Source organism: Sapajus apella, unplaced genomic scaffold (assembly GCF_009761245.1).
Source record: "Sapajus apella isolate SASKATOON/1434 unplaced genomic scaffold, GSC_monkey_1.0 scaffold61, whole genome shotgun sequence".
Lineage (NCBI taxonomy): Eukaryota > Metazoa > Chordata > Mammalia > Primates > Cebidae > Sapajus > Sapajus apella.
In genome coordinates, this window is record NW_022437001.1 from 2206561 (window position 1) to 2225150 (window position 18590).

The 18590-nt window shown below is 35.6% G+C and overlaps 1 protein-coding gene across 3 annotated transcripts in view; it reads left to right on the forward strand.

Moving 5' to 3' along the window:
- The window catches only part of LRBA (LPS responsive beige-like anchor protein), a 726864-nt gene that overhangs the window by 134720 nt on the left and 573554 nt on the right, over window positions 1-18590 (forward strand). For all 3 annotated transcript variants that reach the window (XM_032246531.1, XM_032246532.1, XM_032246533.1), the window contains exons 23-26: window positions 12663-13727; window positions 14688-14866; window positions 15691-15844; window positions 16261-16441. In XM_032246531.1, coding sequence (XP_032102422.1) covers window positions 12663-13727; window positions 14688-14866; window positions 15691-15844; window positions 16261-16441 — 1579 coding nt within the window. The remainder of the gene's footprint in view (window positions 1-12662; window positions 13728-14687; window positions 14867-15690; window positions 15845-16260; window positions 16442-18590) is intronic.

An 18590-nucleotide genomic window follows, 5' to 3' on the forward strand; every position in this document is an offset into this window, starting at 1 on the left:
TAATTACTGTTTTTACTTATTATTGTTTGAGTTTCATCCGCATTGACCCATGTAGCTGTGTTCATTTTCTCAGTTGTAATGTATTCCATGACATGACTTTATTTACCAATTAATGAGCATTTTTGTATACATTTTGTGCTTATTCAAGAATTTTTTGCATATATTCCTAGAATTGCTGACTTGTAAGGTGCATATGGTGAACTTTAGAAGATAATGCAAATTATTTTCCAAAGTATCATATTCCAATACAATGTAGTATTCTAAGGTAGTGTATCAGTTTACATGTCACCTACAATGTTTAAGTTCTCATTGCTTCACATCACCTAATCACTTGGTATGGCTGGAGTTTAAAAATTTGTCAATTTGGTAAATTTAAAATGCTGTATCACCATAATCTTGATCTGTGTTTTCTTGTTGTTTTATGGGAGTTCTTTAGATAGTCTCATTCTTAATCTTTTGCTATCTGTTATTTATGACTATCTTCTCCTGATTTATGGATTATCTAATTATTTTTGGAGTGTTATATTTGCACCTTCTGTGGAAAATTTACATTTCAAGTAATGCATTAAAATTTATTAGTTTCATTTATGGTGTATGTTTTTTCAATCTCAAGAATTCTTTCTTTACTCAGGGGGAATATTGTATAATTATATATCTATTTAATAAAAAATTGGCTAGAAGAAATAAATACCAAGAATGATAATTTTTGTCTATCTTTAAGTGTTTCATTTTACTGACTATCGAAGTTATTCTGGAATAATTTACCATTCTATAGAATATATTGCCATTTCTGGCTGGGCGCGGTGGCTCACATTTGTAATCCCAGCACTTTGGGAGGCTGAGGTGGGTCGATCACCTGAGGTCAGAAGTTCAAGACTAGTCTGGCCAACATGGCGCGACCCCGTCTCTACTCAAAATACAAAACTTAGCTGGGTGTCACCACGTGCACCTGTAATCCCAGCTACTCGAGAGGCTGAGGCAGGAGAATGGCTTGAACCCGGGATGGGGAGGTTATACGAGATGAGATGGAGCCTTTGCATTCCAGCATGGGTGACAAGAGCAAAACTTGATCTACCTAATTACATGTTCCTAGGTGTTTGAATAGCTTTTAATTACTGAAAGTACCTACAAATTATTCATTCTGCCTCTTTTTCCTCATTGACAAGAAAGTATGCTTCTATTGCAAGTGTTTATAAGGAATAAAATCCATTTGTAAATAAGAAAAGAGATTTGATTTTATAAAATGGCTTTGTTTTGGTCACTGTATTTTTGAGGTTGATCGGTTCTGTCTAAAACAGAATTCAGCTAGCCATGGGCTAAGGGTCAAATCTAAATAAAATTATACTAGAACTTATCCACTCCTCTTCATTTATATATTGTATATGGCTACTTTCATACCATAAGGAGAGTTGTACATGTTACATCAATGATATGGCCCCCAAAGCCTAAAATATTTATTATTTGACTCATTACAGGAACTGTTTGCCATCCTTTCTGTAACTTTAGTTTGTGCTGATGCCCAGATATTCTCATTTCTATTGCAGTAGGCTGCTGCAGCTAGACTGATTTTTTTTTCTCATACTTTGTTGCTGTTTACAAAAGATTATAAGAAAAATAGGGTTGAATTTCAGAGATTTCTAAGGGAGATTTTAGGTTAAGGAAGTGCCCCGAATAAAGCAGTTTTTAAATATTTTCTAACAAATATATGTCAGTTCACCTTAGTTTCTTCAAGTTCTTAGGCAAGATGACTAGAGGAGTATAACCTTTAAAGCAGTTGTTGTTAAAGTGTAACCTAAAGACCTTGGGAGGGCAGATAGGCTCAGTGACACATGCATGTAATCACAGGCAGGGCGGCTAGATCACTTGAGGTCAGGAGTTCAAGACCAGCCTGGCCAACATGGTGAAACTCCATCTCTACTAAAATACAAACATTAGCTGGGCATGGTGGCACACGCCTGTAATCCCAGGTACTTGGGAGACTGAGGCAGGAGAATCACCTGAACCCAGGAGGCAGAGGTTGCAGTGAGCCAAGATCACACCCCTGCACTCCAGCCTGTGTGAGAATGAGACTCTATCTCAAAAAAAAAAAAAAAAAAAAAAAACGAACTTGGGGCCCATGAAACCTTTTCATGGGGTCTCTGAGGTCCTTCTTTCCTACTACTACATATTTATATGAGGGTGGATTTTCTTTGTATGCTTCAACCAAACCAATATATGCAACAGATTAAATGCAAAAGCAAATATGAGAATATAGTTGTCTTCTATGAAGCCAGACTTTAAAGAAATTCACAAAAATATGAAAAATAGTGTTGTTTTCTTTACTGTTTGGTTTTGAAAAATAATCATTTTCAACATTGTTATTTATATTATATATTGAGTTTATTATTTTTAAAGAGGTTAATATTTGTAAAAGTTCTCAGTTAATTTCTAATACAAGCAGTAATAAATATAATCCACATAGACAAAGGGTCTTTGGGGACCTTAATACTTTTTACGGATGTAAAAGTGTTGGCCAGGTGTGGTGGCTCATGCCTATAATCCCAGCACTTTGGGAAGCCAAGGCGGGTGGATCATGAGATCAAGAGATTGAGACCATCCAGGCCAACATGGTAAAACCCCTGTCTCTACTAAAAATACAAAAATTAGCTGGGCATGGTGGAGCGTGCCTGTAGTCCTAGCTACTTGGGAGGCCAAGGCAGGAGAATCACTTGAACCCAGGATTTGAGGGTTGCAGTGAGCTGACATCCCACCACTGCCCTCTAGCTGGTGACAGCGTAAGACTCTTGTCTCAAAAAGAATGTAAAGTGTCTTGAGACCAAAAAGTTTGAGAATTGCTACTTTAGAAAAGAATAGGGTATTTAGGGTGAATAGATTAGTCTTTTTGAGTTCCCTATATACAAAATGAAGGAGTTGGATTGGGTGATATCTCAGGTGTTTTGAGCTTGTAAGCGTTTATAATTAAGTATTTATATCCAGTTTTCGATCCATTTGTGTAAGCAATGAAACAATATGGACTTGGGAGACAGGGTTTGAATCCTGATTAATAGTAATGAATAGCTGTATAAACTCAAGCAAAAGAGTTTTGCTGTCACTCAGGCTAGAGTGCAGTGATGCGATCTCAGCTCACTGCAATCTCCGCCTCCCGGGTTCAAGTGATTGCCATGCCTCAGCCTCCTGAGTAGCTGGGATTATAGGTCCCTGCCACCACGCCTGGCTAGTTTTTGTATTTTTAGTAGAGACAGAGTTTTGCCATGTAGTCCAGGCTGGTCTCGACCTCCTCGCCTCAGGTGATCCACCCACCCCCGCCTCCAACGGAACTGGGATTATAGGCATGAGCCACCATGTCTAGCTTGTGTCTTAGTTTACAACAAAAACATTTAAAAAGTAAAAAAAAAAATAATTTTAATAAGAGAAAAAAGCTTTTGGAATAAGGTTATAGAGAAGGAAAAAAAAATTTTTTTTGAGACGAGTGTAGTGTAGTGGTATGATTATAGCTCACTGCAGTTCAAACTCCTGGGCTCGAGTGATCCTCTCACCTCATCCTCCTGAGTAGCTGGGACTACAGGCATGTGCTGCCACACCTGGCTAATTTTTAAAGTTTTTTGTAGAGATGGGGTTTTACCATATTGCTCAGGCTGGTCTTCAACTCCTGGACTCAATTCGTCCTCCCGCCTGGTCCTTCAAAAGTGCTGTGACTATACGCATAAGCTACTACACCTGGTCAGAATTTTTTTTTTTTTTTTGGAGACACAGTCTTGCTCTGTTGCCCAGGCTGGAGTGCAGTGGTGTGATCTTGGCTCACTGCAACCTCTGCCTCCCTGTATCAAGTGATTTTCCTGCCTCAGCCTTCTGAGTAGCTGGGACTACAGGCGTGTATCTCCATACCCAGCTAATGTTTTGTATTTTTAGTAGAGATGGGTTTTTGCCATGTTGCCCAGACTAGTCTTGAATTCCTAAGCTCAGGTAATCAGTCAACTTTGACCTCCCAAAGTGTGAGGATTACGGTTGTGAGCCACCGTGCCTGGCCTTTTTTGTTTGTTTGTTTATTTTTGGAATTAGAGTCTTGCTATGTCGCCCAGGCTGGAGTGCAGTAGGGCAATCTTGGCTCACTGCAACCTGTACCTCCCAGATTCAGGTGATTCTCATGCCTTAGCTTCCCAAGTAGCTGGGATTACAGGTGTGGGCCACTTTACCTGGCAGATAATATTTTTGTACAGTTTTACAATGTGTTTTAAGTTAAATTTGATTTCAAAAGAGTCAAAAATTTTTAAAAATTAAAATGTTTATACAAATGTTGCAGTAAGTTAAGATTAATTTGTTATTGAACAAAGAAAAGTAGCTTTTAAAAATACAGTATACTTTATAAAACACTGTAGCCTGTATTTACAGTGTTTATAAAGTCTACTGTAGTGTACTAGACCTACACATTTATTCACCACTCACTCACTGATTGACCCAGGGCAACTTCTAGTTTTATAAGTTACATTCATGGTAAATACCTTCCGTAAGTACCATTTTAAATCTTCTATATTGCATTTTTACTATACCTTTTTTGTGTTTATATTTGTTTAGATACACATATGTAAATCTTATATACACACATGTAAGGGCTGGGAATGGTGGCTCTCACCCTTAATCCCAGCACTTTGGGGGGCCAAGGCAGAAAGATGGCTTGAGGCCAAGAATTTGAGACCAGTCTGGGCAACATTGTGAGACTAGATCTATACACACATACACACACACATACCCCCCACTTTAGCTGAGATGTGGCATACACCTGTATTTCTAGCAACTCAGGAGGCCGAGATGGGAGGATCACTTGAGTCTAGGAGTTTGAAGTAAAGGTGAACTATGATTATGCCACTGTACTCCAGCCTGGCTCACAGAGTGAGACTCAGTCTTTTGTTAAAACAAAAATTAAAACATTAAAAAAATAGATACACAAATACATATATTGTGTTACAGTTGTCTGCAATCTTCTGTACAGTAATAAGCTATATAGGTTTGTAGCTTAGGAATAATACGCTATACCGTAGAACCTAGTATACAGTAGGTGATACAATCTAGGTTTGTGTAAGTACATTCTATGATGTTCATATGATGAAACTGCTTAATGATGCATTTCTCAGAACATGTCTTCATGATTAAGTGATGCGTGACTGTAGTTTAGTTTATATGTTTCTTTAGTTCAATGACTTATGGTTTTAAACAGATCTTAAGATTTTTCAGAAGGAAACAGTTGCTTTAAGGAGAGGTCTCTAGTGCCTACTTTTGAGCAAGAACAACACTGACTCAAGTTTTACTATTCATTTATAAAATGGAATAATGCTAAGTTAATCATGGAGTCTTTTTATCTCAGTAAAACTAGACCTATCACTTTTTGCTGTGAAAGTATGCTTTGAAAAACTACATGCTAAAACATTACTTATGACAGGGAAAATAAAAATTTCAAGTTGTAAGTTGGTTCTTGTAGTTGTTCACCTTTCATTTTAGTTTTTTATACATGTCTTTTAATTTTATTCCTTTGTGCAGATTTTCTTTATTTTTAAAAGGCTTTTCTATTTCTTGAGGTTTATACAAAGTAATTTATTTGAATGCTGTCAAGTTTTTTTGGAATTTTAATCTTTAAAGCTATTTTTAAAATAAAACAAACATGCTGTAAGGCTCTTCAAATGATTATTTAATAAAGCTTAGAATAGAGCTGCAGTGATTCAGTAAGTAGGTGAACAATTTGTAGCAGCTGTTAAAAATTCCACTGAAATTATTGGAACAAAATTTTATTTCTTTAAAAATACCCATCCTGAAGATTAAAATACTTTCATACATATAGTATTGAAGTGATGCTTACTTTTTCCTTTTTGCAGTCATTTTGAATCTCAATATCACAAATTTATAACATGGTTCTTGATAAAGAACTGATGTGTAAAGAACTAATGTTGTGAATTGGATAGCTTTTGCAGAGTTACATCAGGATACATGCTGCTGCTATAAAAAGCCAAAGAAACTCAATTGCAATTTTATTGTCCAGTTTGATAGATTTCCTGCCACCTTTGTAGCAGGGAAGCTGTTTGTCACTGTATGCCTCTCCTCCGGCAGCTGAACTGGGTTTTATAAGCAGTAATAGGCTCTTCTAGTATAACTGCACTATGTTGGTTACTTTGGTCTCAGGGTTTAAAGTGTGCACCTAGTAACCTTTGTGATTTCATTGCCTTATTTGTTGTCTAGGTTTTCATTTTTTTCTTTTCTTTTTTTTTTTTTTTTTGTTTTTGGCTTCAAATTGAGTATTTTTTTTGTGTTTAAGTAGTACTTTTTTCACTTGGTATGATAAAATGCTTTTACTTAATTTAAATTAAGGCATTTAAACTATTCTGAAGTATGAGAATTTTCTAAACAAATAAAACTAACACCTTAGATACTGTATTTTGTCTAGACTCATATTGCCATTAGGAGAATAGTTTTCTGACTTAAAATGAATAAGTAAAGATTAGTCACACTGGAGTTAAAAGTATAATATGAATTGGACTTCCTCCTAAATGGTGAATTTGGGGATAAAGTCCTTAATTATCTTGGATTATTTGAAAGATCTAAAGATTTTACTTACTGTTTACTGTAATCTGATTAAATTTTAGCCGCTGTATCAAAGAAGAAAGTACCATTTAGATTGGGTAAAGGCATGTGGAAATAAGATTTTTTTGGTTTGTTTTTTTTTTGAGATTGAGTTTTGCTCTTGTTGCCCAGACTGGAGTGCAGTAGTGCAATCTCAGCTCACTGCAACCTCTGCCTCCGGGATTCAAGCAATTCTCCTGCCTCAGCCTCCTAAGTAGCTGGGATTATAGGCTTGCACCAACACGCCTGGCTAATTTTGTATTTTTAGTAGAGTTGGGATTTCCCCATGTTAGTCAGGCTGGTCTAGCGCTCCCAACCTCAGGTGATCCACCCGTCTCAGCCTCCCAAAGTGCTGGGATTACAGGCGTGAGATACCACACCCAGCTGGAAATAAGATTTTTTAAAAGAATTCTCTAATTGGTTTCTTAAAATTATTTTTAAAATCATAAGATATGAACTGGCATATATAAAAATATATATGTGTTTATGGTGTCTGTATAAGATTAAAAGCGACTTGTTTGAAGAAATTTCAAAAGTTACAAAATTGGCCAGGCATGGTGACTCATGCCTCTCAGCACTTTGGGAGGCCGAGGCAGGTGGATCACTTGAGGCCAGGAATTTAAGGCCAGCCTGGCCAACATGGTGAAACCCTGTCTCTACTAAAAATATGAAAATTGTCCAGGAGTGGTGGTGCATGCCTGTGGTTCCAGCTACTTGAGGTTGGAGACATGAAAATCGCTTGAACATGGGATGCTGAAGCTGCAGTGAGCAGAAATTGTGCCACTGCACTCCAGCCTGGGTGATGGAGTGAGACTCTATTTCACAAAAATTACAAAAATAAAAAATTTCCACATTTCATGGATTGTCAGCACTTTATACTTTAATTGCTAAGTAATTCTTTAAAAATATCTGATTTCTGTGTGTGTGTGTGTGTTTGTATGTGTGTTTTTACCAAATTTAAATGGTACTTGAAAAAAAAAAAGAGACAAAGTGTTGCTGTGCTGCCCAGGCTAGAGCGCAGAGGTTCTTTACAGGTGCCATTATATAGAGCACACTACAGCCTGGTACTCCTTGGTTCAAGTGATCCTCTCCCTTCAACCTTTCCTGTAGATGGGACAGCAGGCATGCACCTTTGTTCCTGGCTAAAAGTATTCTTAGCTTTAACATTTTAAAACCAAATAGCATTTATTATTTTTAAAAAATTTAAAATAATAGGTTTCATTATAGGAAATCTTAAACCCTGCAGAAGTGCATACACACAGAAAACAAAAATTACCCATTATCTAGACACCTATGTGTATCTTATTAATAACATTTTGATGTGAGACCTTTTAGTCTTCTATTCTATACATGAATCTACACATACATCTAATTATTTGCTAATAAAATGTGACCATATTTTTACTATTTTAGAGTATTATTTAATGGCATATTTCTTACATGAATTTAATGTCTGCATATTATATGGCATATATAATGTATTACATTACGGAGAAGTAAAGAGCATAAGATTCAGCTTTGATATAAGATTTGAATGTTATCAGACCACTTAAAATTCTAGGAAGGAGTGACTGTGTAAATGATTCAAGTTTTCTTTTTATAGTCCACCATTCTCCAAAATTATATTTGTAAAAATTGGTGGAAGAGATATTTTAAAAAATCTATTGATGTATACTTTGTTCCTTATCATTGAGCAGTAATGAGCCTGCTTCAATACTATAACTCTTATTTTGTAGATTAAATTCCTGTAAGTGGAATTTTTAGAGGAAGGAGTCTGCATGTTTTAAAAAGTTTTAGTAGATATTGCTAAATTGCTCTCTAAAAATTTGTACTAGTTTATACTCTAGATTTGTATGAAAGCATCTGTTTCGACTGTTTTTAAGAAATTAAAATTGATCAAGATGACTTTTTTTTTTTAAAAAAAGAAAAGAGTAGAAGTTATTCTTTTATGTCATTGTTCTTCCTATCTTTATAAATGGGGATAGCACTACCAACCCTTAGAATCGCTCTTATGTCAGTGATGCTTGATTTTACCAATATATCTGTTACCTAAACCATTGTTGTGCATCAGAGTCTCTGCAGAAGATCTCATGAATGTGGTGGCAATTATTTTGACTTATGCTTGTTGCTACTACATATGGGAAGATCCACATTTTTTTAAAGATATATCTTGTTTATCAAAGGCTGGTAACTTAAGAATCAGAAATTAACATCATATTTAGCTGGTATTTTCATATGAAAACATACAATGAAAAAGATGTACTTGCTAAACATTGCCTAACAGTTTAAAAATTCTAAATTTTACAGATTATACAGTTTTAATATATAGATTAAAAAGATAATATTAACATTTGGATGTATTGTGTTCATCTTTTAGCTACTAATTAGTAAATTTGAGTCCCAATTAAGTTGAAAGTAATGGCAAAAGAAATGTTATAGTCATTAGCTCATGAGTATCTTTAACTAGTGGTTTATAGAAGTGCTTTCCAAACATTACAAACAGCTATAGATTAGCTATCAAATGATTGTGAAGATTAATGACTAGTCTTTTAACTGGGTAATTTAGAACAATATCTGGCAATTAATTGGAAATTATCAGTTTTAAAGTCACAAATATCTTAACGAAAACAGCACCCAAAAAGATAATCCTGATAATTATTCATTTGCCATTTAGCTTTTAGACCATTGGAGTAAATTAAATTAAGGGCAAATTTAAAAACCTATTTTATTTATTTAGAGTAAATAAAGGGCAAATTCTATTTATTTAGAATTTTAAAAGCATTTCAGATTCCGAAATTAAATGCTTTTCTACCTATGGTTTTATACTCTATTAATCAAATATGAAGTTAGAATAAATACATTTTCAGATATTTGAGATCTCAAAAAATTTCATTTATATGCATTCTTACCCAAGAAGACACTGCAGGATATTGAACAAAAGGAGAGAATAAAATAAACGGAAAGAAATGAAATATACGAAACAGAAGAGACAACATAGAAGAGAGATGAAGGGGATCTCCAGAACTGTAGAAAGGGAGCTCACCATAGCAGCTATGTGGTAGACAGGTGACAGTCCATCTGGACTGAAGCAGTTTGGCTCAGGAGAGGTAGACCTTTATTCTTTTTTTTTTTTTTTTTGAGACGGAGTTTCGCTCTTGTTACCCAGGCTGGAGTGCAATGGCGCGATCTCGGCTCACCACAACCTCCGCCTCCCAGGTTCAGGCAATTCTCCTGCCCCAGCCTCCTGAGTTGCTGGGATTACAGGCACGCGCCACCATGCCCAGCTAATTTTTTGTAGTTTTAGTAGAGACGGGGTTTCACCATGTTGACCAGGATGGTCTCGATCTCTTGACCTTGTGATCCACCCGCCTCGGCCTCCCACAGTGCTGGGATTACAGGCTTGAGCCACCGTGCCCGGCCTAGACCTTTATTCTTACTAGGAGTACTTAGCTTCCTTGCCTTGACCATGTGCTGATTAAGTTCCTGTTTTCCCTTCTAATTCGACTGCCTGAATCACCTGGAGATTCTCACTTTACTATGCAAAGATATGCTCTGGTTCAACCTATTTCTTAGGGTAAGGGTTCACCATGGAGAGCTTAGAATTGAAAAATATGAAGTAGTCTACTTCTCAGACCTTATTTATGCCAATATACTCTACCTGGCACACACCACCTCTGATAGATTCTCCAGCTCTCTTGACCTCTATATTTCCTGTATTTCCTAATAACTTGCCTATAAGACTTCCCAGAAATAGCTTTACATATTCTCTTAAGTAAGCTGAAGCCCTGCTGGAGCTCACAGATTCTGAATATCTTGTCTTTTCTTGGGAGCCTCAGGTGTGGCAGTATTGCTTTTCAAAATACAATTTGCTCAGTTTGTGTTGGACTTAGTATTTCAAACTAAACATAATGGGTATGTTTAGTATATAGATAGTAAAACTATTCTTTAAAATTGTCTGCCAAAGCTCTGTCCTCCAGGTAAAACTATTTATAAACAGTGAACAATAGAAATATCGGGATAGTGATTTCCTTCTGATTGTAGTGGAGAAGTAGGGAGTACAGCCAGGCAGGACGCATAGAGGAATTGTGAGATACTGATAATGTTTTACTTCTTGACATGGGTGGTAGGTATGTGAGATTAAAAAAATTGTTGTTTCTCAATCTGTACATAAATTATATATATATATGCTCATGTTTATCGATCCATTGTGTAATACAAATTCTAAAAACCTTTAAATAAAATCAAAGCAAATGATTATTGAAAACGTCGTTCTATAACACAGGCTATTGTAGAAATAAATGGCCTATTTTCAAAATGACAGTGAGGTTGTTAATAGGTAACCTGCTTCTTTTGATAATGATAATTGTTTTATTGGTACAGAAATGCTCTTCCTAAAGTCAGTTTCCCAAACAGTAGGCTAACCAATCCTTTTTTTTTTTTTTTTTTTTTTGAGATGAAGTCTCACTCTGTCACCCAGGCTGGAGTGCAGTGGTGCTATCTTGGCTCACCGCAGCCTCTGCCTCCCGGGTTCAAGTGATTCTCCTATTTCAGCCTCCTGAGTAGCTGAGATTACAGGTGTGCACCACCAGGCCCAGCTGAGTTTTGTGTTTTTAGTAGAGAAAGGGTTTTGCCATGTTGGCCAGGCTGGTCTTGAACTCCTGACCCCAGGTGATCCGCCCACCTCAGCCTCGTAAAGTGCTGGATTTCACCACTGATTTTTTTTTTTTAATAAAAATATTTCTAAGTTTTAGAATTAAGAACATATTTACAATTAGGAAAAATATTTACAAATATTCAGTTAGGAAAATATTTATTCCCTGAACATTTTTATTTTTAGGTATATCACATGGCATGAATGTTCTGTATATGTCGTGAGTAAAGGCTAGTTAATATCAACAGAAGGATATTTTTGCATCGAGAGTCATTTTTACTTTTGTTTGCATTTCATCTATGTGCATACTTCTGTGATTCAATAAAGCCTATAGATTTTTGTGCTTAAAAAAAAATCAGCTTTTCTTCTTTGATTATCCTACCATCCTCTTATACTATGGCTCAATAAAGATTTATTGAATGAATGTCCAATTTGCTGTGTATAATAATGTAGATTACAGAAACAAACACCTTTGAGATTAATAAACTATGCTTATACTTTCTGCATGTATGATAGTTTTTTGGCATTTTTGTTGCAAGAGGTGATGGGGGTTAACATTGAAACATCAATGGAAATCACATGATAGTGGCTATACAATAATCCAAAAGAGATTTAAAACATTCTAAATTTTGTGACATTAACAAGTACAGCTCTCTCTTTAAAAAAATTTTACTTTTTCAGTTTTTTCGTATTTATTTGGGTAAAAGGCAAAGCATGATATAGAAATGTTCACCGTGCCTAATATATAGTAGTCACTCACATTTAAATGGAATGAATGGATGTATGTATGGATCCGTTGAAACATTCAGACTATTTTCGACTAGTTCAAACTTTGGAAGTTATGGTTAAACTTTGGGGAAGGGCTGGATCTTTTTTCTCCCATTGCTAAAATAACTTGTATTCATTAGCTTAGTGAGATAATGGTTTTGTAGCTTAATAGATATATGTAGAGCTACTGTAATGGTGAGCATAATTAACTGATATTTTTAATCTCTCCTGTGGACAATTCCTGTGGAAATTGGTAGTCCTAACAGTTGAAACAAGTGTTACCCAGTGCATAAAACACTTCCCAATGGTACATACTTAGATTCTGGTACGAGTTATGGTAGCCAGTAGAATAGTGTATCCTTTTCCTATACATGTTTAAGAATAGGCTAAATGACTATGTTCTTGTTGTGGTTTCATGCTATGCTACTTGTTAATATTAAAATTGGCTGTCATTTTTAATGAATATTTAGATTTTTGTGATTAACTTACATTTATCATTCTACTAAAATAAAATATAGGAAAATTAAGCTTCATTGTATTATATAAACTATGTATTTGAAAATTATTTAATTTTATATTTTGTATTCTGTGTTTATTTCTCCTGCATATTTTAACTGACTGTACATTTTTCACCTAGGTCACTTTTGAAATACACAAAGAAAACCTTGCCAATATGTTTAGGGAACAGCAAGGAAAAGTTGATGAAGAAATAGGGCCCTCTTCTTCAACTTCAGTTGAAGCAGCCTCTGTCATTAGAAGGGATGTTAATGTTTCAGCAGGATCCCAGCAATCAGATAGGAAGGATTCTCCTGTCTATCCTCATTTCACCACAAATGGTAATGAAAATTCAAGTATAGAGAAGACATGCTTACTAGAATCTGCATCTAATATTGAACTGCAAACTACTAATACATCTTATGAAGAAATGAAAGCTGAGCAAGAAAATCAGGAGTTACCAGATGAAGGCACGTTGGGAGAAACATTGACAAATGAGACAAGGAATGCAGGTGATTTAGAAGTATCTTCTGACATAATAGAAGCTGTGACTATTTCTTCTAATTCTTTTATAACAACTGGCAAAGATTCAGTGACTGTCAGTGAAGTAACTGCTTCTATAAGTTCTCCTTCAGAAGAGGATGCTTCAGAGATGCCAGAGTTCTTGGATAAGTCTATAGCAGAGGAAGAGGAAGATGATGATTATGTGGAACTGAAAGTAGAAGGCAGTCCTACTGAGGAAGCTAGTCTACCCACAGAGCTCCAAGATAATAGTTTGTCTCCAGCTGCATCTGAAGCCAGTGAAAAACTGGACATGTTTGGCAATGATCACAAATTAATATGTCAAGAAGGAAAACCTGTTACTGAAAAGCAAACTAATACTGAAACTCAAGATTCTAAAGATTCTGGAATTCAGACTATGACAGCATCAGAGTCTTCAGCTAGGTCACCAGAAACTACTGTTTCCCAAAGAGCTGTAGAATCAAACCTTGGTCAGATGCTGGAGGAAGGGAGGAAAGCAACTGCCCTCACTAGAGAAACCAAATTAATTAGTGATTGTCATGGTAATACCTCTGAGGTTTCTGCTGCTTCTGAGCAAAAGATTGCAAAGTTGGATGTTTCCAGTGTTGCTACAGATACTGAGAGGCTGGAATTGAAGGCCAGTACAAATGTGGAAGCACCTCAACCTCATCGACATGTGCTTGAGGTGATTTTATATATTGTCTTCAAGTATTTTTTCACTGAGTTAAAAAAGAGCAAGCATATATACTTAAATTTTATTTTGGATTTGATTCATATTGTGTTCTCTAATAAATGCAATGAAGGTGAAGATTGTGTTTCAGATTGTTAGCACAGTGTTTAGCAGTTAATGTGAGTTCATTAAATGGCAGCTTTTATTATTATTTTTACCATAGCATGATCAAAAGTTAGCACTTTGAATGATTGATATAATTTTGGTTTATAAAACAAATACTGGAAACACTTGCATTTTACCTTTTATTTGACTAACCCAATCATAGTACATTATTTTTCAGTAAGCTCTAGGGTTACCTACTTGCCAGTGTGTAATTTTAGTTACCAAGTGTGTGATTTAAAATTGTATTATGAATTCTATAAGAGAGAGGAGTCTTTGTGAGATCTAAAGGCACAGCCTTCTTCTCTATCCGTATCTCAGAGTGACCCATGAGACAATGCTTGGTAGCATGTTGTCGTTTTTCACTTTATTCAGTTCTTACCCTCTATCCCACCTTCCTTTTTTTTGTTTTTGTTGGTTTGTTCTTCATTGTTTTTATTTGTTCATCATTTTAGCCACTTCATAATCCAGATTCCATTTAGATTTTAAATACTGCCTTTCTTTTAGGCTAAGGTTCAAAACTAATAACTGTTACTTGATTCCTTTATAACATGCTACATAGTGGTAATACTTAACATAATTCCAATTTAGTTACTTCTGAATTGTGGTAGTTTTATACTTTTGATGCTTTACTTATGTGTACTAAAATATTAATGTCATTACTCACTGATAATTTTTCTGTCTCTAATTTGGTTCTTTAGTGTCTTAAAATGTGTTAGATGGATTGCATAGAAACTACTAAATTGTTTACTTTTCTAAAGCCTTCTGTTGAAATTGAACTTATTTTATTACTTTTTAAATTTTCTGTATTAGATGTCAAGGCAACCTGAGGAGCCAGGGCAAGGAATAGCACCAGATGCAGTTAATGGACAAAGGAGGGATTCCAGATCTACTACGTTTCGTATTCCTGAGTTCAACTGGTCTCAAATGCATCAGCGTTTGCTCACTGATCTATTATTTTCAATAGAAACAGATATACAAATGTGGAGAAGGTTTGTCTATATGTTTGTTATGGAAGATATGTATAAACCTAGTCTTTTATTTTCAAAGAAATCTATAGAAGCACTTTGTAATTTCAGACATTTGTTTAAAATGTAGGATAGTAATTATTCTATGCTAGGGTTTTACTGAATTAACTTTTATTCTCCATTATAAAAGAATGGAATCCTTATCTGGATTACAAAAACACGAAAAGCAGAGGTTTCTCTTTTTAAAAAAATTGTAGTGATTTCCTGTAGCCATTTTATAGCATGGAACTCGCCAGAAGGTAGGTCTATCAAGTTGGTTTATTACTAGAAGTGTTAAAAAACAATTAGGATAAGTATAACATTATCAATATTTCCAATATATTTTTAGCATTAAAAAATCCGTATAGTTCAAATTATTCTTCATTGTATGATTTATGATTTTAAAAGTGCCTAATTTTTTATTTTATTTGTGTAAGATTCTTGTTATGTTTAAAAGCATTTCATAGGCATTACAGAAGAAAATTCATTTTTAATAGCACATTTACCTCATAAATTTTGTCACATGATTTCTCAGGTTTGTTCCCAGTTAGGATAATTTTCTTCAACTTTTTATGTCAAGTGTAAAATGAATAGTATTTATATTTCAGCACTGAAAAAGGTCATGGATAGTAACTACTGATATGGAATGGTCTGTTCCGTCTGAAGAAGTATACACCCCCTACTGCATCATCTTCCTTCAGTTTTCAAGATGAAGCAAAAGCATCTTCTTGTCCTCCCTCCCCTCAAGTAGGGAAACTGTGATTTCCTTTCTTTAGCTTTATCAGTAAACATCATTTATCTTTGGACAGCCATTCAACAAAGACAGTTATGGACTTCGTGAATAGCAGTGATAATGTCATCTTTGTACACAACACAATTCATCTCATCTCTCAAGTGATGGACAATATGGTCATGGCTTGCGGGGGTATACTGCCATTGCTTTCAGCTGCTACATCGGCTACAGTAAGGACTTAATTACTGTATAAAATTGGTGTGAAAACATGAGTGTTAGGCAACTTTATTAACTAAAACTTAAATGTGGTGGTTACTATGCACATAGATGCTATAAATAAAAAACAATAGTATCTATTACTTGCCTTAGAATCTGGTCTAGTAATGAAATAACTGAAGAAAATGTTGGTTCCCTAGGTATGAGTCAGCTAGTGAAAGAATATGGTTCATGGTGTTTCACCTGTATGTTTCTCTTGCTCCTCCTCATACCCCTACCTTTTTTAGATGAAATAATAAGTATAAATCACTCTGTGTTACTAGGTTTCTGAAAGTCTGACTTCTTGTAAAATTTATAAATTTTAGGAGTGTATCTGGTAATAATTTTTTTTAGAATATGTATTTAAATGTCAAACTTTTTTTTTTTACAGCATGAACTGGAAAATATTGAACCTACTCAAGGCCTTTCAATAGAAGCCTCTGTGACATTTTTGCAGAGGCTAATTAGCCTTGTGGATGTGCTTGTATTTGCAAGTTCTCTTGGCTTTACTGAAATTGAAGCTGAAAAAAATATGTCATCTGGAGGGATTTTGCGGCAGTGTCTCCGACTGGGTGAGCTGTTAAAAACCATTGGAAATTTACTTAAAAAAATTTTCAGTAATTCAGAGATGACATTAGAAATTATCCATCTTCTGTTGGTGAGAAAATATGTGCTAGCTTATTCACTATATGGTTACTTTTTGATGTACTATGCATAGTAGTAGTTGGTAAGTTGGATGGGGAAGGAGGAGGATATATTTTGAAAAATTTACTGCTGGATGTGGTGGCTCACGCCTGTAATCCCAGCACTTTGGGAGGCCAAGGCAGTTGGATCACATGGTCAGGAGATTGAGACCATCCTCACTAACATGGTGAGACCCTGTCTCTACTAAAAATACAAAAATTTAGCTGGGCATAGTGGTGTGTGCCTATAGTCCTAGCGAGTCAGGAGGCTGAGCAGAAGAATGGCTTGAACCCGGGAGGCAGAGGTCGCAGTGAGCCGAAATCGCACCACTGCACTACAGCCTCAGGGACAGAGTGAGCCTCTGTGTTAAAAAAAAAAAAAAGAAAAAAAAAAAAAGAATTTACTGCAACAATCTTGCATGTTCTTCACATGTACCCCAAAACCTAAAACACAATAAAATTAATGTATTAAAAAAAAAACAAAAACAGAATTTACTAAGGTGATTTTGGCCAGCAGTTTCCACCCTCCCTCATCCCTTTCTTTTTTTCTTTTTTCTTCCTGAGATGGTGGTCCTGCTATGTTGCTGAGGCTGGTCTCAAAATTCTGGGATCAAGTGATCCTGCTTCCTCATCCTCCCTAATAGCTGGAATTATAGGTGCTCCCAATCTCTTTTTGCTCCAAAGTGTGATTCTGAAATTTTAAGGAGATACATAAACATAAGGTGATTAACAAACACAAGGTGATTCATAAATTTGATGATCTTGTTAAAAATGCAGATTAGATTATATAGGTCTAGGCCAGGCATAGTGGCTCACGTCTGTAATCCCAGCACTTTGGATCCCAGCGGATCACCTGAGGTCAGGAGTTTGAGACTAGCCTGGCCAACATGCTGAAAACCTGTCTTTACTAAAAATACAAAAATTAGCCAGGTAGGGTGGTACGCACCTGTAATCCCAGCTACTTTGGAGGCTTAGGCAGCAAAATCGCTTGAACCCGGGAGGTGGAGATTGCAGTGAGCTAAGATCACAACACTGTACTCCAGTCTGGGCATCAGAGCAGGAATGTGTCTCAAAAAAGAAAAAGATTATATAGGTCTAGAGTGAGGCCTAAAATTGACTACAAAGTCCCAGGTGATGTTGATGCTGTTTCTCTTACAAACACACTTGAATAATATTGTTCTAAACGAGCATCATTCAAATACAGCTTTTATTTAAAAAAGCTGTGGTAATTTGTTAAAGCAGTTAATCATCAAATCTCTGTTCTTTTCCTCTGTTCTTTACTTCTTCCCTAGGTAAAAGTAAAAATACATGAAATGCCTTTTTTTTTTTTTTTTTTAGACTGTTGACCTTTTTGCATTGCTGTGCAGTGGCTTGATCTTGGCTCACTGCAATCTCTGCCTCCTGGGTTCAAGCAATTCTCCTGCCTCAGCCTCCCAAGTAGCTAGGACTACAGGCGTGCGCCACCATGTCCACCTAATTTTTTTGTATTTTTAGTAGAGACGGGCTTTCACCGTGTTGGCCAGGATAGTCTCCTGTCTCCTCACTTTGTGATCCACTCACCTTAGCCTCCCAAAGTGCTGGGATTACAGGCATGAGCCACCGCGCCTGGCTGAAATGACTTTTTAGTGCCAACTGAACTTCCTTAGGTGAAACAAAAAAACAAAAAAACAATTTTTTTTTGCATAACTTTCCTTCTATATAGTTGTAAACATCGAGACTTTGTTAAATGATTTTATTACTAAATGAAGAGAAAGTGGTGAGGAGAGAAGGAACAAGAAATGGAAGCAAACCATTAGGAGCCAAGGTCATATGAAGAGACAAAGAGACATAATGTGGAAGTGGGAATCTAATGAGTTAATGACATATTTTTTCATCTTTAGCAAGAAGATCTGTTACATAAACTAATGTATACTTGTGCTTTTTGGTACAAATAAGATTTTTACTCAAAATGCTATTTGAAGTATTTAATAGTATATACTTTATAAAATTCCAAGTATTTTATATTTAATAATAAATGACATATCCAGCTATTCTGAAT